Below are 23,429 nucleotides of genomic sequence, written 5' to 3' on the forward strand. Positions count from 1 at the left end.
ATACCAACAAATGGTATATCCCCCAAGCCTGCCACTCCAGTATAACCACGGCATTTACCAGATGCAGTACTGCGGATTACCTTGGCACCCAGTGAATCCTCCTTGGCACCTGTTGAACACTGTACCTTTGGCTTATGGATAGCCGGCAGAGATATTCACATACTCATGTCATATACAAAAACATAGGAACACTTATGAACACTTAGTATCAAAAAAAAAAAAAAAAAAAAAAATCATGAATTCTCTTGTAACGCATCATAAGATAGCAAATGTTAGGGTGTTGTAACCACCAGAAAATTAATTATGTATGATAATTAGACACAGGAGCAAGAAAGTGAGTGGAAAGAGCGAGGAGTGATATGGCGCTGGGACTGATCACCCCGGTATTTATCAAGGAGGTATCGCTAGGACTCACTAAGCTTTTAAAAAATGGTGACCTTTCAAAGCAGGGGAGAGTGTCACGTGGTGAAAATGACGTAAATGGTAATGAGATATTATATACATGTAGACACGTGTAGACTCAAAAAGAACCAAAAAAAGTACGATTAAAGGAGACAAGAAGATTCTATAATTTGTTAGTATCTGTGTATGTTTTGGAGGTGCTAACACCTGCACTATTATCTACCAACCAACAGCATTTAGTTATCTAACTCACTGATTTATGCGTCGTGCCACCCAGATGACAAACACCAAGCAGCAAATGTTACCGAAATACTTCAACTTGTGCTGTAAGATCTCCTGTACAATAGCAACCCATGTACTGTAGTTAAATAATCCTATAAACACAGAGAAAGTTTTTAGAAAGAAACTTAATTCAACTGTATGAAAAGTTTTATCAAACTTAAGTTCCAGGCATGAGTCACGTAATTATTATCAATTATGAGGTCACGTGATTTTCTCCGACCGCCATGTTTGTTCAACCGTATAATACTCACACAAGCGGACACGTCTTTTGTAATTTTATTATATCGAAAATACTTGCGAACCAGGATTTTGAAAAAAAGTTACTTGTCTTACTTCAGTGGCGAATTTTACAAGATTCAGTTTTGTTAACGATCTAAAAATGCTGGCCTCTGACTTCAAACATGGCGACAAACACCAAGTCATGTGACCGGCGGGAATTTTCTTACCTATCACGTGACAGAGCAGCGACTTCCCATCACACACAATAACGTTCATCACCAAAAGAACCAACACGGTCTTCGCTATATCAAAAATTAATCGCGTCATTTTCACTGAGTTTTAATATGATTTTACGAAGTGCTCTTTCTAGTTCAACTCGCAGAGAAGTTTCGAAAGAAAATAAATGCTCATTGGCTGATTGCGCTTTTTATTGGAAAAAAGTAATTATGACGTCACGCGCTAATTACTAAATACGTCATTTTGGAATGCGCACGCGATGTTTTGATCGTTCGTGCACAGGTAGCCCAAGCTTGGTTTCTGTGGTGTCCTGTTATAAGGAAATGTATGGAGATTCATCAAAAATTTCAATAAAATCATTGAAACGTGAAAAAAAGCCTCGAAATTTTACCCGATCATTGAGAAATAGCACTTTTTTTGCTCTGCGTGGTTATTTTATGAATTTAGCCCGTTTTAAGATTTTTTCCCCGTCAGTAAGAAACCAAGCTTGGGCTACCTGTGGTTCGTGAAACAAGAACGCGAAAAGTCGATAAAAGAAGAAGAAAAAAAATTTACAGAAAAATGTTTAATTAAAATTCTTATGTGGATTTTATTCATAAATAGAGATATATTTTAATTGTTATTTTATAATTTTTTGCATTTGTTTGATTATTAATCGATGAACCCTTATACTTTAGACTCTTTTTTGCCATTTAAAACCAGTTCAAATTTGAAGCTTTTTTAAACTTTTATCCATACTAATGTATATTAAATAGTACTAATAAGCAAAGAAATGATACTCCAGGGAATGACACGTGGTCTGGAATGGAAAATCATCCCAAACTGAAAAGTATCTATTAAATAATGTCAGTATTTAGGCTTATCACGTGATGGCAGCCATGACAGGAGGCAGGAACGTTTAAATCTGGTCTAATGTGACATACATGAGAGAGAACTCATTTTCCCAGGAGGGTGGGGGTGGGGTGAAGGTAAATAAATTGAATAATATATGTAATTTTTCTTGATTTGCATCATATTTTAGTCCAGATGTCAATCCTCAGTGTCTTGCTTTTTAATAATGCTGGATATTATTCGTGCTTTCTCCTGACCCGTCAGATATGCACCCTGCATATACCCGTGCCAGTCTTCGCTCGTCCCTTCGCCAGCGAAGTACAAGTTTTCTAAGTTCATAGCAAGATTCGTAATGTCTTGAGATGTAGTACCAAGTGGTGAATATGTAAATGTGCCGCGAGTAAAGGGATTCGTGAACCATCTAGGGTAGAATATATCTGTTAAGTCCGCTTTACGGAAAGCAGAGAAAGCCTGGGAACAAACTTGCCGTGCAAAGAAATGTGGGGCAAACCATCCCATAATTCCCTGCGCAAAAAATTCGTTCCCAGTCTCCCTCTGAGCTTCCGAAAGGGGAACAGAAAGAAAGAGTAATAGAATGTTAGTTGCAGTGTGATACTACGCATACAAAGCGCGCTTGTAAATCCTTACAAACAAAGTGCAATTTAAGGTGGCTGCCTACTTTTGAACGTTCGATTTGAGCCCACGATGTGCGCGCGCTCAAAAACCGCTGAAAAATCTACAAGATTTTATTGAAGAACCATACGCGTTTTGAGCTTCAACAGGGCAAAACCCTCACATTTTACACGGGACTCTATATTTTTTGATAGCTCATTCGAAAAAACTCCTAAAAATCTAGGTTATATCAACATTTTAGAAAAAGTTTAAATCAGGAACACGTGAAAAAATAGATTTTTGTAGGGATTTTTGTTCGACTTTATGAGATTTTTTAAGAGCACCGAAACTACAAAATATGACAAATCAATGTATCTCTCTGTCTTTTTGTCGAAAATATCCATGTATTATTGTAGAAGGATTGACTAGCCTTCGTTCGTGCAATCATATAGTCTGCAAATAACTATTATCTTATGAATCTTAATTTTTTTCTAATCCCTTCCAGTGGCGCAATTTTTACTCCAAAAGCTCGTGCGTAGGCTTCCATTAAATGCTGACTATCTCGAAAACGAGCTCGGGACACCCTATTTTTCTTTCCAGATTTGGAATCAGCATTAAATTTCAATTCGGAAAATCGAAGTTTTAAAAAAAGCTTAAATCAATTTCCAAAAGTAGGCAGTCACCTTAATAAAACCTCCCCGTGAAGCAAAGCGCGCTTACCAAATTCGTCCTATGACACAAATCGCGCTTGTTAAATCCTTCCCATGAAGAAAATCGCGCATGTGAAATACTACTCATAAAGCAAATAGCGCTTGGAAAATCCTCCCCATGAAGCAAAGCGCACTTTTAAAATCCTTCCCATAATCCTGACCTGTCGGTTCTGGTACGTCCGGTCCATAAACTCCCCTCAACATCTCGACAATCTCTGCTTTGGTTTTCTCGAAAGATTGTTTCTCGATTCTTCGTCCTTCGTCTTCTGCAACTGTAATCAACAGCATTCCACTGCCTTCTGGGAACTTCCCTGGTTTTTCAAGATCCTGAAAATAGTTTTGTTAGCAGGATATATACAACAGAGTTTTCAGATAGGTAAAGTGTATCATAAACCTACCTGGAACACAGGAAAAAATCCTTTCTTGTTGCTGGCCAACAAGATATACTCTTTATCGTCCCAAAATTTATAAGGGAACTTGAGGAAAATCTTGGTGTAGACAGACATGGGCATTTTCAAGATGGCTTCTCGTTTCCATTCTGGTAATGGAGGATTGAACATGACCATGTCACTGGCGAGAACTCCTGTACTGAATGTACAAATAGCGTAGTCTGCTGTGAAGACCTCTCCGTCTGAGGTGATTACCTGGTAAGAATTTTTTTATTGGAAAGCATTATATACAAATATAATGACGAAAGACATGGTAGCCATGTTGGATAGTATGGCGGACGCGTTGCATTTCTCTTAATGGCTCTTTTCAAATTATCCAGTTCAGAGTTCATTGTTTAGGGGGACTAATTTTTGGGATAATAGCTTTACAGAAAGTTGAAAAGCGGTCTTGGCTATACTCACCTCAACGCACTTGGAGTTATACTTGATATGTGTTATTTTCTTATTCAACATTAATTTTTCTTCAAACTTCTTGTAGAATTTTTCAAAAAGAGTCATCATTCCTCTAGGGTCTGTAACGAAATACTCCTTTTCCGGGACAAAAAACTGGCTGAACGAGATTTCCTCTGGTGCGACTCCGAAGTCATAATTCGTGAATAAAAATTCTAGAGCTTCTTGTGCGGTGTTTGTGGGCTCCCAGCCAAGCATAGACAGTCCTTTGCGCACGGAAATGTCGGCTCTTACATTTTCTCTACTTCCTTCTTGCAAAAACTTGAATTTGCTTTTTACGTTGTCCCAGCTGTTGAAGTCTGCTGTTTCTGTAATGTCTGACCCTGTTTCGTTTCTGTGGAAACAAATGTTTACAAATTGAGCCTGCATTCCTCTTGACCTGCGTCAACAGCAGTCGTGTTCAAAATTGAGCCTGTGTTTCTTTGACCTGGATTATCAATATAGTCGCTAAAGTCGAGCCTGTGTTTCCCTGAGACCTGCGTCATTAATCGTGTTCTCAAAACTTTGGAGCTGCATTTTTTAAAACCTGCTATCAACTATCATGTTCAAAACAATGTCGATCCCGCGTGTCTTTTGACCTGCGCCAAAAGCCGTTTAATGCTACAGGTGCAGCGTTTGGTACTGTAGCCAATCAGAAGACAGTTTTAATAACGGCTGAGAAGGGTCTAAGTACGAGAATGAGAATCACTAAGAAAATTATTTAATTTTTGAGTAGGAAAAAGAGAAGAATGCAGGATCTGAAAAGAGAAGCAATGGCCGCTGCAGTCCAACATCTATATATAATAGATAAAAACCACAGGGTGACCAATGCAATGGACCCTAAAATTGGGACCACAGGGTAAAAAATCTCCGGTAAGCTAACTCTACCTTATAACCAAGTCCGAGTTCGTATATTTCGTCCATACTCCTTTCAGATCTGTCTTTTCCTTTAGTTCCCATATAGGTTGCGATTCTTGGTCGTCAGCGAACTGAATCCAATTGGCTCCTTCTTCTATCTTGAACCCAGCAAATGAATTCTGCAAAGAACAAGATGTACTGTAGATCAACTTGAAGCTCGCGTTGTCCCGGTTTTTACTTTTCATCCTCTCCTTTTCTCCCAATTTAGCCTTCTCTGTAACGGTCTATTTCTTGTTTGTTTCTTTGGCGGGCTACCCGTGGCGTATTGTCTCTCCCCAATCCCTCCTCCCACCTCTATCATACAGGGATCCCGTGCGCCGAGAAGGCTGCAACCGTCCAAACAACTTAGTCATACACAGTTCGTTTTATGCACTAGTCAATTGAAACCCCCACCCCCCGACCTCCGCGAAATACCGGGGAATTTAACATTTGAGTGGTGTCAAAATCAGACATTTTCCCCGGTAGTCGGGGGCACATTCACTGTTAAAACCCCCGCTATTGTGGCCCCGTTATTTTGGTTTAATAGTCAACAAGAAACACATTTCACGCCAACTCCAAATAATTCTTGTGCTACACAGAGCCAATTGTTGTGTGTTCCATGCACTAAATATTCAATGCTCAACACGTATTTTCATGGGCTCTGAACCTCAAATGAACAATGCTTGTAAATATTGCGAAGCAGTAGTTTTAATAGATTAATTATGATCTGATTCTACATTCGAACTGACCGAAACGACTGAACAAAACCCGCGTATAAGAACCTGGGTTTTTTAAGAACCTGTTAGGCTAAAATTCTCACTTTAATACCCCTCCACATAAGAACTTATTAAGGCTACAATTTTAAGAAAGGTTCTTATCAGTGGAGTTCAGTTTAAAAGTGTATAGGTAGAAACTGCTATAAGTTTGTTTGGGCATGTGTTTTGTGTAGAACATACTGCTTTGTACTAGGCTACGGGCTGCCTGTGCTTGGAATCACAACGCCTCCTTGGTATTTTTCGAGATGGCCGACCTCTTGTTTCCAGGCCCTTACACATTAAAACGAGCGTTAAAATCCTCGCTCGATTCCCCGCTGAGAAAACCATTCGTTGAATCCCCTAACCCCCGGTGCAATCATGCTCTTAAAAGCACATTAAAAACGCGGTCACGTCCCCGTTCAGTGCCCCGCTAGCCGCGGAGTTCGGGGGGGGGCGGGGGTTTCAATTGACTAGTGCATTATAATAGTGGAGTAATATTGGACACCCGCATAATAATTTCAGAGATAATGATTTCAGAGATGATAAGTTCAGAGATGATAATTTCAGAGATAATAAGCTAATGTAAATTATGTTATACAATGACATCAAATCTTTGCTTCGTCTCCATTAGATCGATGTATGCATTACGAACTCCGTTATAGCCCCTATGTTTTGGTAAGTAAAAGTCATTCATATCAGAGATATATTAACGGGTGTTCTGCATTTAGATCATACTATACTATACTCGTTTAGAGTTGATGCCATTGGATGCTCGATAATATAGCTCATATGATATAATTAAAATTCATTGAATGACTTTTACTTAATACCAAAACATAGGGGCTGAACACTGCTCGTGAACAAGGGATTAAAAAAGCTCTAAGTGAAATATCGAGAACAAAGCGAGGACGAGTTGTTCATAAAAGTCCCGAGAGATTCAAATAATTTATTCCCTTTATACAAGTTAGTTAGTTACCAAGAAGCGTGAAAGCGAACAAGTTAAAAAATAATAATTTTTAACTGACTCGAAGAAAAAGGTTTCAAGTTATGACTTTATGCTATTACGGAGTTCGTAATGCATACGAATCGATCTAAAGGAGACGAAGCAAAGACTTGATCAGTGTAATTGCATAAATAGAGCGATATTGCATGGGCGCGCGGATATACGAATTTTATCTTCGAGTGTTGAAAAGATCTCTCACGAGTAAGCGTAGAAATAGAGAAAAATAGATATTTCATTGGTAATTATATAATAATAAGTTTTATCTCTGAAATTATTATCTCTTAAATTATTATCTCTGAAATTATTATCTCTGAAATCGTTATCTCTGAAATTATTATCTCTGAAATCGTTATCTCTGAAATTATCATCTCTGAAATTATTATCTCTGAAATCGTTATCTCTGAAATTATTATCTCTGAAATTATTATCTCTAAAATTGTTATCTCTGAAGTCTGAAGTCCCTTCTCGGCTTTCGTACAAATCACAATCATTTCGTTTTAACTTTGGAATTTAGATTTGAAGATTTGAAATTTTCCGGCATCGATGCCTTTGATGTCTTTTCATGCCTCTTTGCATAGTAAATCTATTAACTATGTTCTTTGCGCTCAATGAGTCTTGAAGAGTCTTGATGAATGTGTGTCACGAACTTTCTTTTTTTTGTATAATTTTTTTCGTATGTATTTTTTCAGTATTACTTATTCTTTATGACAGAAATCAAAAAATCTGTTGCTATATGTACCGGACGTTACCACCCAATTAAAAAACCAAAATACACATTTATAACGAACAATGAAGCTTAGTCCCATGTGGTTTGAAAGAGTTGTTCGGTTGAGCGAGCCAAGTTCGAGCCCGAGTCAAGTACGAGTCACGAGTCAACCACGAGTCAGATACAATTTTACCTAAATTTATTAACTATTTTCAAAACAAAAATTGAATTTGAGAAATTTTCATGATTTTTTTTATCATCATCAATTGGCACTTACTTTATTAGGAAGGCAGTATTAAATATGAATAATAGCCAAGTTTTTACGAAAATTCCGCATTCTTACTGGTTTGATGAAGGTTTAAAGAATTTTTCAGGAACATTTCGCCGCTTAGAGATATTAAATTTTGTCTTTATGAAAAGAAAGTCGATCGAAAATCACATCGCCATTTTTAATATCAACACAGGAAACCCAAACACTATCCAAATCAAACCGTTCCCTCCCCCTACAGACACCAGTTATTAGTATCCAGTCCCATCCGGATTCAATAAATGTACTGAAACATAAATTTAGGACTTTAGCTACTATGCAGTATAAATACTAACTTGGGGAAAACTATCTTGTTATGGTCAACTGAAGTGGCTTACAGTGTATTAAAAAAAAGCATATGAAAATTTCTTAAATTCAATTTTTGTTTTGAAAAGAATTAATAAATTTTGTGGTGACTCGTACTTGACTCGGGCTCGAACTTAGTCTCCCCCACTCTCCCCTACTCAGGGGAGAAAGCGTTGCGTGACGACACTGAAAGCGGCTGTGGGGGAGACTAGCTCGAACTTGGCTCGCTCAACCGAACAACTCGGTTTGAATTGAGTGGAAACGTTTATAGCAATCATTTCGTTTTAACTTTGGAATTTAGATTTGAAGATTTGAAATTTTCCGGCATCGATGTTTGATGTCTTTTCATGCCTCTTTACGCTCAATGAGTCTTGAAGACTCTTGATGAATGTGTGTCACGAACTTTCTTTGTTTTGTATAGTACGTTTTTTTCGTAGGTATGTTTTCAGTATTACTTTTCCTTTATGACAGAAATCAAATAAATCTGAATAGACCTAATAGGCTAACGTGTTGCTATATGTTCCGGCGTTGAAAATTAGCCCCATGTAGTTAATTGGGTGGAAACGTTCATAGCAACACGTTAGCCGATTAGGTCTATCGAATCGAAAACTCCAATAGTCGATAAACTGTTTATAGAAGTCATAAACTCTCTACAGGCTACAACTGTCGTTTATTGGTTTATTCTATCTTGGATTGGGCTATGTTCTTGGTAATGGACCTGAATGAAATGAGCGACAGAATTTATAAATTGTACCTGTTTAATCCTGCCTCCAATGTAGTCCTGTCCTTCGAGGATCAGAAAGTCATCGACACCATTGTCCATCAATGTTTTTCCAGCAACTATCCCAGAGAGACCAGCACCAAGAATCAGGACTTTCTTGTGTAGTTGCTGTTTAGTTCCCAAGGAATCCTCGATTGTTGCTGTCTCCATTCGAGAGCGCAGTTCCAATCGATCCAACAGAGGCTTGCTTGGACAATGGGAGTACCCCCCCTCCCCCCTCCTCCTCTTTCACCACCAGGGGAGGAAGGGGGGTGTTATTTTTAACTGATAACAGATAAAATTACAGTAATGAAAGAATGAAACTATGAAATTATAGTATAATTAAACCTCAAGGATACAAAATAGAGTGGTATTATTTCATTTAATAATTTTGTCGTAAATCACGAGAAGGTTGAAAAATAAATAAAAATCTGTCAGTCTGTCTGTCTGTCTCTCTGTCTGTCTGTCTGTCTCAGTCAATGTATGACATTTAAAATAGAACGTTAATACGAACAAATTAAAGTAAAATTTCTTTGAGTCGTTGTTTGTACGTTTGCAAATCTCCCGGTAATCTTTTAGTCTCTTAGAGGTGTTTTTTTGAAATCTGCTCTTCAACTCTACGCGGGGTTCCTGTGGCCAGGCTACTAAATTTACCCGGTCATTTTATAAAGTTGATGAGTCTACGATTTTCCTCTAATTTCGTCTTAAAAACAGCATTATTCATCAGATAAATCCTTTAACATTGCTCCTTGTATGTTAAAAAGGACCGGGGCCTTGAGATCTGTCCTAAGAAATTCTTATTCTGCTACGAGACGAGCTTCAAAATCACCCAGAGTTTTTCAAGGAGCTTGTTCAAGGTTGAAAAATACTTTTCCTTGTTCGACTTTGTCACGTTGTTTTACGACTAAAATGGCTTCTGCTGCTTCTTCGATGACTCCAGAAAAGAAATACCAGCTTATTTCGAGGAATTTACAGGTAAATTTGAAAGTCTAAGCTTATTTTTGACTAGATAAATTTCTAGGTAACATGATTTCCACATGGGAATAATATACCTATTCCATGAATCAAGAAAATTCAGATTTTCTTTAGGAACCATATTTTTTGGTTCGTAAGATTTCTTAAAGATTAAAATGTTCTAGTTAAATGAGCTGACAGTAAAAAGTATGGATTTTTCTTTCTTTTTTTTACTTTAATGCTTTTATTTTATATGTATTATTTGGATGATGCAATCGCTGGGATTCCTGTTGAAACCACAGGGAGCCCATTTTAGATAAAAGGAACTTTGTAGCTAGTTGAATAGGGTCATTTTTCTGATGATGATGATATTGTTGGTACTGATGATGGTAGTGATGATGATAAAACTGATGATGGTGATAAGAATGCTGCTGATTATTAGGATCGTGATGATGGTGATAATGTTGGTGATGATGATGGTAGTGATGATGATAAAACTGATGATGGTGATAAGAATGTTGCTGATTATTAGGATTGTGATGATGGTGATGATGGTGATAATGTTGGTGATAATGATAATGTTGGTAATGATGATGGTAGTGATGATGATAAAACTGATGATGGTGATGCGAATGCTGCTGATTATTAGGATCGTGATGATCATGATGATGGTGATAATGTTGGTGATGATGATGGTAGTGATGGTGATAAAACTGATGATGGTGATAAGAATGCTGCTGATTATTAGGATCGTGATGATCATGATGATGGTGATAATGTTGGTGATGATGATGGTAGTGATGATGATAAAACTGATGATGGTGGTAATAATGTTGGTGATGATGATGGTAGTGATGATGATAAAACTGATGATGGTGGTGATAATGTTGGTGATGATGATGGTAGTGATGATGATAAAACTGATGATGGTGGTGATGATTTTGGTGATGATGATGGTAGTGATGTTGATAAAACTGATGATGGTGGTGATAATGTTGGTGATGATGATGGTAGTGATGATGATAAAACTGGTGATGGTGGTGATAATGATAATGATATTGCTACTGTTGATGATGATGAATGGCATATGATGATGATAGTTTTAATAATCTTTATGATTATCAAAACATGCCCTGATTGGCATTACAATAGCTGTGTGATACAGTACTTATGTCTTAACTCAATGACCTTGCTTGGCCTAGTCTTGAGACTCAAATAAAGATTATTATTATTATCATCATCATCATTATTTTTTAAAACAGGAAATCATTGGTGAAGATCGGCTGAAGGCGATCCTGGATGAGGAGGATAGACACCTCAAGCTGTACTGGGGAACAGCAACCACTGGTAAACCACATGTGGCATACTTTGTGCCGATGACAAAGATAGCTGATTTCTTGCATGCTGGATGTGAGGTGAGTGTCTGAGGAGGGTATAGTATATTGTGTATAATTCCAGAAATTAACCATACCTCCCCCACAGAAGGGGATTAGAATTTCCAAGGGGTGGGGAGAGTCTGAGGAGGGTATGTAGATGATGGCTAGTAAACACTAGCATGGACTGCGTCGGTGTTTCTAATGAAACAGTTATCGTAGATTGATAAGTTATACACCGTAGTGAAAATAGGAACTGACGTTTCGGACGTTAGTCCTTCGTCGGAGTCAACCTTTGACGTCCGAAACGTCAGTTCCTATTTTCACCACGGTGTATAACTTATCAATCTACGATAACTGAGGAGGGTATATTGTGTAGTTCCATAAAATTTCCATACCTCCCCCACAGAAAGGGATTTGAATTTCCAAGGGGTGGAGAGGGTCTGAGGAGGGCATCTTGTGAAGTTCCATAAAATATCCATACATCCCCCCACAGAGGGGGATTGGAATTCCCAATTCCAGGAGTGGGGAGGGTCTGAGAAGTTTAAATTCTATACATAATAGTAAAGTGATATATAATCTCCCATCAAAGGTTACAATCCTGCTAGCTGACCTCCATGCTTACCTGGACAACATGAAGGCTCCCTGGGAGCTGTTGGCCCACAGAGTCAAGTATTATGAAGAAATAATAAAGGTAGATTGCTGAACCCATATCTTTGTTGTCAAATCATAGTGCTTTACAACCTGGCTCTATTAAAAATGCTACAGAGTTGGCTTGCTGGGCTTTTCCATATTCTGCAACCTCGGCCATTTCAACGACTTATTGTGAAATTGGTTTTTGACTGCCGCCAGTCGAGGACATAAAAGGTACTGACTGATTATTTGTGATTGGCAAATTTAAAACCAAATTTTCACATAAACTGGATAATTGTATATAAAGGTATGATTGATAGACCTTGAATTCACAAATCATGCTCTACATTTTGCTATTTTCACATCCTATGCACTTACTATTTTATTTTATTTTATTTTATTTTATTTTATTTTTTGTTTATTTTATTTTATTCTATTTTATTTTTTTATTATTTCATTTCATTTCATTTCATTTCATTTTATTTTATTTCATTTCATTTTATTTTATTTTATTTTATTTTATTTTATTTTATATCACAAAAATCTTATGCTTTTATCTTAGCCCGAACCACTCATCACGCCAAATCCCCAATTTTGTTTTGTTTCCTTCTGTTTGCAGTCAATGCTTGAATCCATTGGAGTTCCAATAAACAAGCTCAATTTTGTGAAGGGAACGGACTATCAGTTGAACAGGTAAAGAAGCTTGTATGAAAAAATAAAACTATTATGATTAAACAATGGCCTAAAAATAGAAGCTTGACTTCTTAATACTTCATGGAGGAAGATGGTTCATACAAAACAACTTCATTGTCATTCAAGTCCCCACACCATCCCACACTGTAAATTGCACTCCAAAGATTTTAATGTATTTGTTCCTATCTGACACAGGGAATACATCTTAGATGTCTTCAAGGTGACAACACTAGCTACTGAGGTAAACTAAACTCTTTATCTAATTTCTTAAGGAAGTCAAGGGTGGTATACAGGTTGTTTTAGTTAGCCGTGCCCTGACTTAGATCGTGCCCAGAGGTTGTTTCAGGCTTTGATCTGTGAGTTAGCCATGCCCTGACTTAGATCAGCCCAGAGGTTGTTTCATGGTTTGATCTGTGAGTTAGCCATGCCCTGACTTAGATCAGCCCAGAGGTTGTTTCATGGTTTGATCTGTGAGTTAGCCATGCCCTGACTTAGATCAGCCCAGAGGTTGTTTCAGGGTTTGATCTGTGAGTTAGCCATGCCCTGACTTAGATCAGCCCTGAGGTTGTTTCAGGGTTCTATCTGTGAGTCAGCCATGCCCTGACTTAGATCAGCCCAGAGGTTGTTTCAGGGTTCTATCTGTGAGTGAGCCATACCCTGACTTAGATCAGCCCAGAGGTTGTTTCAGGGTTTGATCTATGAGTGAGCCATGCCCTGACATAGATCAGCCCAGAGGTTGTTTCAGGGTTTGATCTGTGAGTCAGCCATGCCCTGACTTAGATCAGCCCAGAGGTTGTTTCAGGGTTTGATCTGTGAGTTAGCCATGCCCTGACATAGATCAGCCCAGAGGTTGTTTCAGGGTTCTATCTGTGAGTTAGCCATACCCTGACTTAGATCAGCCCAGAGGTTGTTTCAGGGTTCTAATCTGTGAGTTAGCCGTGCCCTGACTTAGATCAGCCCTGAGGGTTGTTTCAGGGTTCAATCTGTGAGTTAGCCATACCCTGACTTAGATCAGCCCAGAGGTTGTTTCAGGGTTCTATCTGTGAGTTAGCCGTGCCCTGACTTAGATCAGCCCTGAGGTTGTTTCAGGGTTCAATCTGTTAGTTAGCCATGCCCTGACTTAGATCAGCCCAGAGGTTGTTTCAGGGTTCTATCTGTGAGTTAGCCATGCCCTGACTTAGATCAGCCCAGAGGTTGTTTCCAGGGTTGATCTGTGAGTTAGCCATGCCCTGACTTAGATCAGCCCAGAGGTTGTTTCAGGGTTCAATCTGTGAGTTAGCCGTGCCCTGACTTAGATCAGCCCAGAGGTTGTTTCAGGGTTCTATCTGTGAGTTAGCCATGCCCTGACTTAGATCAGCCCAGAGGTTGTTCCAGGGTTTGATCTGTGAGTTAGCCATGCCCTGACTTAGATCAGCCCAGAGGTTGTTTCAGGGTTCAATCTGTGAGTTAGCCGTGCCCTGACTTAGATCAGCCCAGAGGTTGTTTCAGGGTTCTATCTGTGAGTTAGCCGTGCCCTGACTTAGATCAGCCCTGAGGTTGTTTCAGGGTTCTATCTGTGAGTTAGCCATGCCCTGACTTAGATCAGCCCAGAGGTTGTTTCAGGGTTCTATCTGTGAGTTAGCCATGCCCTGACTTAGATCAGCCCAGAGGTTGTTCCAGGGTTTGATCTGTGAGTTAGCCATGCCCTGACTTAGATCAGCCCAGAGGTTGTTTCAGGGTTCAATCTGTGAGTTAGCCATGCCCTGACTTAGATCAGCCCAGAGGTTGTTTCAGGGTTCTATCTGTGAGTCAGCCGTGCCCTGACTTAGATCAGCCCAGAGGTTGTTCCAGGGTTTGATCTGTGAGTTAGCCATGCCCTGACTTTGATCAGCCCAGAGGTTGTTTCAGGGTTCTATCTGTGAGTTAGCCATGCCCTGACTTAGATCAGCCCAGAGGTTGTTTCAGGGTTCAATCTGTGAGTTAGCCATGCCCTGACTTAGATCAACCCTGAGGTTGTTTCAGGGTTCTATCTGTGAGTTAGCCATGCCCTGACTTAGATCAGCCCAGAGGTTGTTTCAGGGTTCTATCTGTGAGTTAGCCATGCCCTGACTTAGATCAGCCCAGAGGTTGTTTCAGGGTTCTATCTGTGAGTTAGCCATGCCCTGACTTAGATCAGCCCAGAGGTTGTTCCAGGGTTTGATCTGTGAGTTAGCCATGCCCTGACTTAGATCAACCCAGAGGTTGTTTCAGGGTTCTATCTGTGAGTTAGCCATGCCCTGACTTAGATCAGCCCAGAGGTTGTTTCAGGGTTCTATCTGTGAGTTAGCCATGCCCTGACTTAGATCAGCCCAGAGGTTGTTTCAGGGTTCTATCTGTGAGTTAGCCGTGCCCTGACTTAGATCAGCCCTGAGGTTGTTTCAGGGTTCTATCTGTGAGTTAGCCATGCCCTGACTTAGATCAACCCAGAGGTTGTTTCAGGGTTCTATCTGTGAGTTAGCCATGCCCTGACTTAGATCAGCCCAGAGGTTGTTCCAGGGTTTGATCTGTGAGTTAGCCATGCCCTGACTTAGATCAACCCAGAGGTTGTTTCAGGGTTCTATCTGTGAGTTAGCCATGCCCTGACTTAGATCAGCCCAGAGGTTGTTTCAGGGTTCTATCTGTGAGTTAGCCATGCCCTGACTTAGATCAGCCCAGAGGTTGTTCCAGGGTTTGATCTGTGAGTTAGCCATGCCCTGACTTAGATCAACCCAGAGGTTGTTTCAGGGTTCTATCTGTGAGTTAGCCATGCCCTGACTTAGATCAGCCCAGAGGTTGTTTCAGGGTTCTATCTGTGAGTTAGCCATGCCCTGACTTAGATCAGCCCAGAGGTTGTTCCAGGGTTTGATCTGTGAGTTAGCCATGCCCTGACTTAGATCAGCCCAGAGGTTGTTGCAGGGTTTGATCTGTGAGTTAGCCATGCCCTGACTTAGATCAGCCCAGAGGTTGTTTCAGGGTTCTATCTGTGAGTTAGCCATGCCCTGACTTAGATCAGTCCAGAGGTTGTTCCAGGGTTTGATCTGTGAGTTAGCCATGCCCTGACTTAGATCAGCCCAGAGGTTGTTTCAGGGTTCTATCTGTGAGTTAGCCATGCCCTGACTTAGATCAGCCCAGAGGTTGTTTCAGGGTTCTATCTGTGAGTTAGCCATGCCCTGACTTAGATCAGCCCAGAGGTTGTTTCAGGGTTCTATCTGTGAGTGAGCCATGCCCTGACATAGATCAGCACAGAGGTTGGTTTTGTGTGTCAATAAAAATTGAATGTTTTCTTTATTTTGGGGTTTATCAGATACTTTTCCTAAATTTTCCTTGACCCATTTTTCATTTTTATTTTCCAGCATGACTGTAAGAAAGCTGGTGCCGAGGTTGTCAAGCAAGTGCAACATCCGTTACTTAGTGGCCTGTTGTACCCATGTCTTCAGGTATAGCACACAATGATGATAGAAGATAATGATGGCTATAATGATGATGTTGATGAATGTCAAGATGATGATACACGTAATAGTAATTTATTATGATGGTGGTGCTGATGATGATAATGGTTTTGTTGGTGATGAAGAATAATGAGGATGTTTATTAATGTCCATTATAAAATAACTGCTATAAATCTCACATTCTTATTGGTTGGGAGCACATGCTTTATGAGAGAACACAGCATGCGCACACCCTTGTATTTTATATAAATAAATAAAAAGCTTGCTCACTGTGCTGTGTGGAGCTATAATAAAGCACTTGGGGATTGGCAGAACACTCGAGAAGTGTAGAGAAGCACTCCACTACGCATTGTGCTTCCCCAAATACTTCTCTCATGTTCTGCCAACCCCCACGTGCTTTATAACAGCACACAACATGCACACGCATTTTCTATTTCTTCATGATGTTGATAATGATGATGATAGTGGTGCTGATAATGATGGTTTGTAGTTGTGATGTTAATGTCAATGATTATAATGATGATGATAATAATGATGCTGATGATGGTGCTCATTGTGACAATGGTGATTGATTGTAGCTATGATGTTAATAATAATGGTGATTAAGATGATGATAGTAATGAAGATCCTAGTAGTGGTGGTGATGATGATGATGATGATTGATGATATTCAATAGATAAAGAATAACACAATAATTCAAATTTATTATTCAAAGGCTTTGGATGAAGAACATCTTGGAGTAGATGCACAGTTTGGAGGAGTTGACCAGAGGAAAATCTTCACATTTGCTGAGAAGGTTGGTAAAGTTATTTTGGGGGGAAAAGCTGCCAAAGCTGAATGATTTGTTAGATTCTACTGTGGTATAGACCCCTTGCATGTGACATCAAAGCAGCTCAATTTGGGGCACAAAACAAAAGAATTTCAAACTCCTGAGAATTGGGAACCTTAGTATTATTATTATGTCCTCCAAATTGAGCTGCATTCTGCAACTGTTTTTTCTAATGTTTCTAGTACCTCCCTACTCTTGGATACAAGAAAAGAATACATCTGATGAACCCAATGGGTATGTTTTGCAATACTTGGTATAACAACAGAGGATTGTTAGGCAAAGGGGAGATAAAGAGGGAGTTAGGGAAATCAAGAGGGAGAGAGATGGGGCAGAGATGTCGAGGGAGAGGAGCAGAGAGAGGGAGAGGGAAAGGGAGAATGAGAGGGAGAGGAACAGGAACAGAGAGAGAAAGAGGGGCAGAGAGAGGTAACAGGGCAGCTAGATATGGATAGCAGCAGAGAGGGGGGGGGAATCAGTATCATTTTAAAGTATTTTGTTAAATCTTTTAATGTATTTTATTGATTTTTAGTACCTGGTCTAACGGGAGGTAAAATGAGTGCATCAGATGAGGTAGCAATGTCTTTTCTAATTCTTTCTTTTTCAACTGGGAGAGACTTTGCCTTACAGTGAGGGGAAGGAAAAGGGGAAGCGATTTTTTGTTGATATTAAGTGAGGAGATTTTGCTCAGTCTTCTAAGCCAGAGGCTTATGTTTAAGTTTTCAAGCCTGATGAAATTTATTTTAGAAAATAATTTTGGTTGAGCGAGAAAATACCTTCAGTTGAGAAAACCCTTGAAGCACAAGAGAGAACCAGCAACCAGCTCTACGCATGACACTGAGCATAAAAATTAGTTCCAGGTCTCATTGGTGATAGACATCAAATTGTTGGCACAAACCATCTGCGTGTACCTCTTACGGTTGACTTTAAGAAGAGCATAGTGTTTAATATATTTAAGATGCTATAACATGTGCGTGATTATTATTAGGTGATAACTTTGTTTCTTTAACCAGGATTCAAAGATTGACCTGCTTGATAGCAGTTCTACTGTCAAGAAGAAGGTTAAAAAAGCTTTCTGTGAAGAAGGCAATGTAACCGAAAACGGAGTTTTAGCTTTCGCTAAATTTGTCATCTTTCCTGTACTCCAAATAAAGAATATCAATGGTAAATAGCTTTACTCAGTTTTATCTTTAACAAATGTGTGACCACTTTTATTAAGGGACCGTTCATTATTTAACTGGTGGAGGGGGCTGGGTGAGAAATTGGAAAAGGCGCCCATCTTTTTCAAGGACCTCCCTTCACTATATTTAGACCTTCACCTGAAATTTCAAGTCCCTTCCCTTAAATCCATAAAAAAATTCCAAGGTCCCTCCTTTTGTACATAAAAAATTTTCAAGGCCCTGCCTTTTCTCACCCAGCCCCCTCCCCCAGCTAAATAATGAACAGTTCCTAATGTATAATAATAATAATAATAATGATAATAATTTATTCAACTTATAGTGTGCGATAATCAATACTGAGATTTTCTATTGCACATTACAGTAAGTAAATAAGTAAAGATCAAGTATATATCAATATACGATATGATTAAAATATAGCTTAAAAATCATTACCTATCTAATAGAGCTTTAGTATACAAGATAAATATATAAAAATGATATATCTAAAAATAATGGATATATGAATAAATATAATCTAAAAATAATTAAAAATTTTATTTATTTTAAATGTTACAAATTGTTAGGTAAAAAAACAGATTTTTTGTGGGATTTATTCAAGTTTTTTATTTTTATTTTTCTATATCTACAGAACTTGTAATCGAAAGGGCAGAAGAAAATGGTGGAAATCTTACTTTTACAGATTATGAGTCGTTAAAATCTACATTTGAAAAGAGTGTATGTATTGGTTTAGTTGTACTGTTTGTAATGTTACATTAGGTTTAGTTATGGATGAATGGATGAATGAATGGATGGATGAATGGATGAATGAATGGATGGATGAATGAATGGATGGATGAATGGATGGATGGATGATGGATGGATGAATGAATGGATGATGGATGGATGAATGGATGAATGAATGGATGGATGGATGGACAGATGGATACATGCATGCATCAGTGGATAGATGGATGGATGGATAGATAGATAAATAGATAAATGCACATATGAATGGATGGAAGGAAAAATGAATGGAATTAAAGGGAAATTGAAATGTATGACTGTATTTCATTTGCAGGAACTTCACCCACTTGACCTAAAGAATGCAGTTTGTAAAGTCTTAAATGAAGTAAGATGTCTGAAAATAATTTTTTCAAGGACCTCGGAGCACCCTTAAAATTGGGGGGCAGGGTGGGGGGGGGGGGGGGGGGGGGAGGGGGCACGACTATTATGAAAAGAATAAATTAAGGGCTGTAGGGCTTTATTAGTTTTTTTATATTAGAAAATGAGAAATAATTGTAAATGCCACCAACAACAAAACAGTATTTACTGCCAAATTTCAAATTTCTACCTACAATTTACTGGATTTTCATTTATCTTTAAATCTTATATTATAAGCTATTTTAATTAGCTGATATTAGCTAGAGGGGGGAGGGGCTATAGCCTCCCCTGCCTCTCCCCCTCCCCCTCCCCCTCCCCCTTTTCCCTGGTCCTTGTACGTATGTTGTATTTGCTCAATACATTTTCTTTTTATTCAGCTGATGGATCCTGTAAGAAAGAAGTTTGAGTTACCAGAATTTAAGAAACTTAAGAGAGAAGCCTACCCAAAAGCAAAGAAAGCAAGTATGTCTCCTTTGTTTAGATTATGTATTCTTTCTTTTTTTATTTTATTATTTTATTATTTTAAACATATAAATTCTTTAAGTTTACTCTCTTCAATGAAAAGAAAAAGGGAATGAAAGGGAGTAGAAAAACAGGGAGAGAAAGGAAGAGAACAAAAACAAAAGGAATAGGATTGAAATGCATAATTGAAAAGAAAGTAAAGAAGAGAAGGGAAGAGGATGGAAGGGAAGGGGAGGGAAGTGGAAGCCTAAACAAGAAGGAAAATGAAATGGACCAGCCTGAATAGAATATTAATGTGGATAAAGAATTACGATATTTTGAAATCTTTTTTGCTAAGGTAAAAGCTACTCAGAAATACATGTAGTAAGACTAATCTAGCTTAATAGTTAAGTTACATTGAAAATTAAACAAAGACAGTAAAAATATAAACATTACATATAAGTAGAAGTATATATCTGATATCTGACTAACTTTCAAATGTATGAAATTTCTTTGTACAGAAACAAAAAGTGGTGGAGGAGGAGCCAGCAATAGCGACAGGGCTGTTGATCCATCACGACTTGACTTACGCATTGGAAAAATTGTCTCAGCTAAAAAGGTAGAAGTGGGATCCTGTAAACTTCGTTGAAAACACTTTATATTTAAATAACTCCTTAACCAAAAACCCCTAACCATTGAACAGTACTTACACCTTAATCTCTAGCCAAACTAATGGGATCCTGTAAACTTCGTTGAAAACACTTTATATTTAAATAACTCCTCCTTAACCAAAACCCTCTAACCATTGAACAGTACTTACACCTTAACCTCTAGCCAAACTAATGGGATCCTGTAAAATGTGTTGAAACAACTTCATATTTAAATAACTCCTTAACCAAAAACCCCTAACCATTGAACAGTACTTACACCTTAACCTCTAGCCAAACTAATGGGATCCTGTAAAATGTGTTGAAACAACTTCATATTTAAATAACTCCTCCTTAACCAAAACCCTCTAACCATTGAACAGTACTTACACCTTAACCTCTAGCCAAACTAATGGGATCCTGTAAAATGTGTTGAAACAACTTCATATTTAAATAACTCCTTAACCAAAAACCCCTAACCATTGAACAGTACTTACACCTTAACCTCTAGCCAAACTAATGGGATCCTGTAAAATGTGTTGAAACAACTTCATATTTAAATAACTCCTCCTTAACCAAAACCCTCTAACCATTGAACAGTACTTACACCTTAACCTCTAGCCAAACTAATGGGATCCTGTAAAATGTGTTGAAACAACTTCATATTTAAATAACTCCTTAACCAAAAACCCCTAACCATTGAACAGTACTTACACCTTAACCTCTAGCCAAACTAATGGGATCCTGTAAAATGTGTTGAAACAACTTCATATTTAAATAACTCCTTAACCAAAAACCCCTAACCATTGAACAGTACTTACACCTTAACCTCTAGCCAAATTAATGGGATCCTGTAAAATGTGTTGAAACAACTTCATATTTAAATAACTCCTCCTTAACCAAAAACCCCTAACCATTGAACAGTACTTACACCTTAACCTCTAGCCAAACTAACATGGTGACTAGCAACTACTTGTTCTTCTTTACCACTAATTAAAATATCTTTACTACACCAAGCACTGACTCTCCAAACCACCCCCCATTAACCACTTAACAATCCTTCACTCATTCCTCTGCTAATCAGCCATTAACCACTGAATGTACAGTCTATTCTCATCTACGTATGTGTCCAACCTTTATGGCCACTGGCAGGTCTTCCCCTCACTACTTATGGTAGCAACCACTAAGCATGTCTTCTTCATTGAATGACCAATCAAATTTTTCTTATAAGCTGTCAATCACCTACCCATATTTTATTAGGAGCTTATGTTATTTATCAATCGTCTTTTTCCCCCTTTCCTAGCATCCTGATGCCGACACTCTTTACTTAGAAGAGATTGATGTTGGGGAGGAAAGTAAGTAAAAAATAGATATTTTCAATAATATTACTCAGCCTCCATACTTTACGAAGTGTGCATAATATTAGCAGTGAGTTTGGGAGGGGGTTTAAGGTGTATATCTTTCTGGAATTCAAAGAAAATATTTTGCTACTTTTTCTTGAAATGCCTGTGACACCATAGACACCATGTTGGGTGTCTTATGAGAAGAATGGGTGGCGTAGCGGTGAGAACGCTCGCCTCTCACCAATGCAACCCGGGTTGAAGTCCCAATGAGCTCAGTGTTGTATGTGAGTTGAGTTGTTCGTTGGTCCTCTCCTGTGCTTTGAGGGTTTTCAAGTTCTCCAGTTTGCCTCCCTCCATGAAAACCAACTACTAAATTATAATTTTATTCTAGGAGATATTCACGATAGGGCTAACCTCAATATCTCCTTTTGCACTCACTGATGCAAATAAATTAGTGTGTGTGTTGAATAAAATATTGGTCTGTTTTTTTTTTTGATATGTCAAACAAATATGGCAAGTGTTTCTCTCTCCCTCTATTCTCGTAAGAGGAAGGAATTTATTTTGCTAATATTCCATTCGTCATTGTTCAGAGCCAAGAACTGTCGTCAGTGGTCTGGTAGCCTATCTGACGCAGGAAGAATTACAAGACAGAATGGTTGTCATGCTGTGTAACCTTAAGCCTGTCAACATGCGAGGTACAATAAAATAGTTTATCGGCTCATGTCACTAATTGATTAATTTTTATTTTTCCATTCCTTCTCTTCTTTCTTCATTTATTCATTCATTATCTTTTTGCCATTGCAGGAATCAAATCAGAGGCAATGTTGCTTGCAGCTTCTGCTACCAAGTAAAACAATTTTTTATATATCCGAATAATTCACAACCTTTTTGGACTTTACTCACCCAAAGAAAGAATTCACTTACATGTAATCTTTTTCTTTCAGAGGTGATCAACGGAAAGTGATTCCTCTCTCCCCACCAGAAGGATGTAAACCAGGCGACAGGGTGACTGTAGAGGGCTATGACCATAAAAAACTGGGAGGTGAGTCAGTCGATCAGCCAGTCAATTGGACAGTTGGTCATCCATCCATCCATCCATCCATCCATCCATCCATCCATCCATCCATCCATCCATCCATCCATCCATCCATCCATCCATCCATCCATCCATCCATCCATCCATCCATCCATCCATCCACCCTCCCATCCATCCATTCATCCATCCATCCACCTATTGATCTATCCATTTGTTTATTCATTCTATTCTATTCTTCCTGCAGAACCAGATGAACAGCTAAATCCAAAGAAGAAAATTTTTGAAACTCTCAAAGTGAGTTGAACTAAGAATATAACCTGAACGTTCCCCTCCTTTCATCCAAATATTTCATTCTTTTCTTTCAGCCTGACCTATTGGTATCCAGTGAAGGCGTGGCACAGTACAAAGGCAGTCCCCTCACCACCACCATGGGGAAGATAACTTCACTATTGAAGAATGCAGAAATAAGCTAAAACAAAACTGTTCTTAATGCTGAAAATTGATCAACCAACAATAAATACAATAACCGATACTTTTTATTGTGCTTGTGCATACTTTGGGGGAGGGGAATATTGTTTGTATCTCATTTAAAGGATGAGAGCTGCGTTTGATAAAAAATGCAAAAAGGAATTGGAAATTTAAAAAAAAAAAGATATTACTGGGTTGCCTGTGAAAACTTAAAACATAGTGACGTCAGTAACACAAAGCTGTTTTCTCCGGTTACAAAACCGCATTCCACTTTACTGGTTAAAAGATATGAAAACACATTTAAAAGGTGTTAACTTTTGAATAAATTTGATGTGAGAAAAAA

General features: G+C 38.5%; 2 protein-coding genes across 4 annotated transcripts; one reads left to right on the top strand and one right to left on the bottom strand.

The window, feature by feature from the left end:
* Positions 1–1,730: 1,730 nt before the first annotated feature.
* On the bottom strand, positions 1,731–9,133 carry LOC116287681 (uncharacterized). Of its 3 annotated transcripts, none has more exons than XM_089033380.1 (6): positions 8,900–9,132; positions 5,060–5,208; positions 4,145–4,526; positions 3,692–3,937; positions 3,455–3,620; positions 1,731–2,408 (listed from the first exon to the last, which is right to left on the bottom strand). In XM_089033380.1, the coding sequence occupies exons 1-6, from the start codon at positions 9,074–9,076 to the stop codon at positions 2,170–2,172; spliced, it is 1,359 nt and encodes a 452-aa protein (XP_088889506.1). In that variant the 5' UTR covers positions 9,077–9,132; the 3' UTR covers positions 1,731–2,169. The 3 variants fall into 3 exon arrangements, with proteins under 3 accessions (XP_088889506.1, XP_088889508.1, XP_088889507.1); XM_089033382.1 differs by having other exon boundaries at positions 2,174–2,392; positions 8,900–9,133; XM_089033381.1 differs by having other exon boundaries at positions 2,286–2,526; positions 8,900–9,133.
* A 421-nt stretch (positions 9,134–9,554) lies between these two features.
* Positions 9,555–23,150, top strand: LOC116287683 (tyrosine--tRNA ligase, cytoplasmic). The gene is made up of 20 exons (XM_089033142.1): positions 9,555–9,880; positions 11,122–11,274; positions 11,825–11,926; positions 12,485–12,558; positions 12,754–12,799; positions 15,909–15,992; positions 16,720–16,800; positions 17,016–17,067; positions 17,363–17,403; positions 17,844–17,994; positions 18,640–18,725; positions 19,069–19,119; positions 19,529–19,613; positions 20,114–20,211; positions 21,543–21,594; positions 22,173–22,277; positions 22,387–22,429; positions 22,527–22,624; positions 22,863–22,912; positions 22,984–23,150. Exons 1-20 carry the CDS (start codon positions 9,659–9,661, stop codon positions 23,089–23,091), a joined length of 1,782 nt encoding a protein of 593 aa, XP_088889268.1. The 5' UTR covers positions 9,555–9,658; the 3' UTR covers positions 23,092–23,150.
* Positions 23,151–23,429: the final 279 nt, after the last annotated feature.

This window comes from Actinia tenebrosa, unplaced genomic scaffold (assembly GCF_029948245.1).
Source record: "Actinia tenebrosa isolate PJP-AT-01 unplaced genomic scaffold, QUT_ActTen_1.0 PGA_scaffold1__47_contigs__length_23844297, whole genome shotgun sequence".
Lineage (NCBI taxonomy): Eukaryota > Metazoa > Cnidaria > Anthozoa > Actiniaria > Actiniidae > Actinia > Actinia tenebrosa.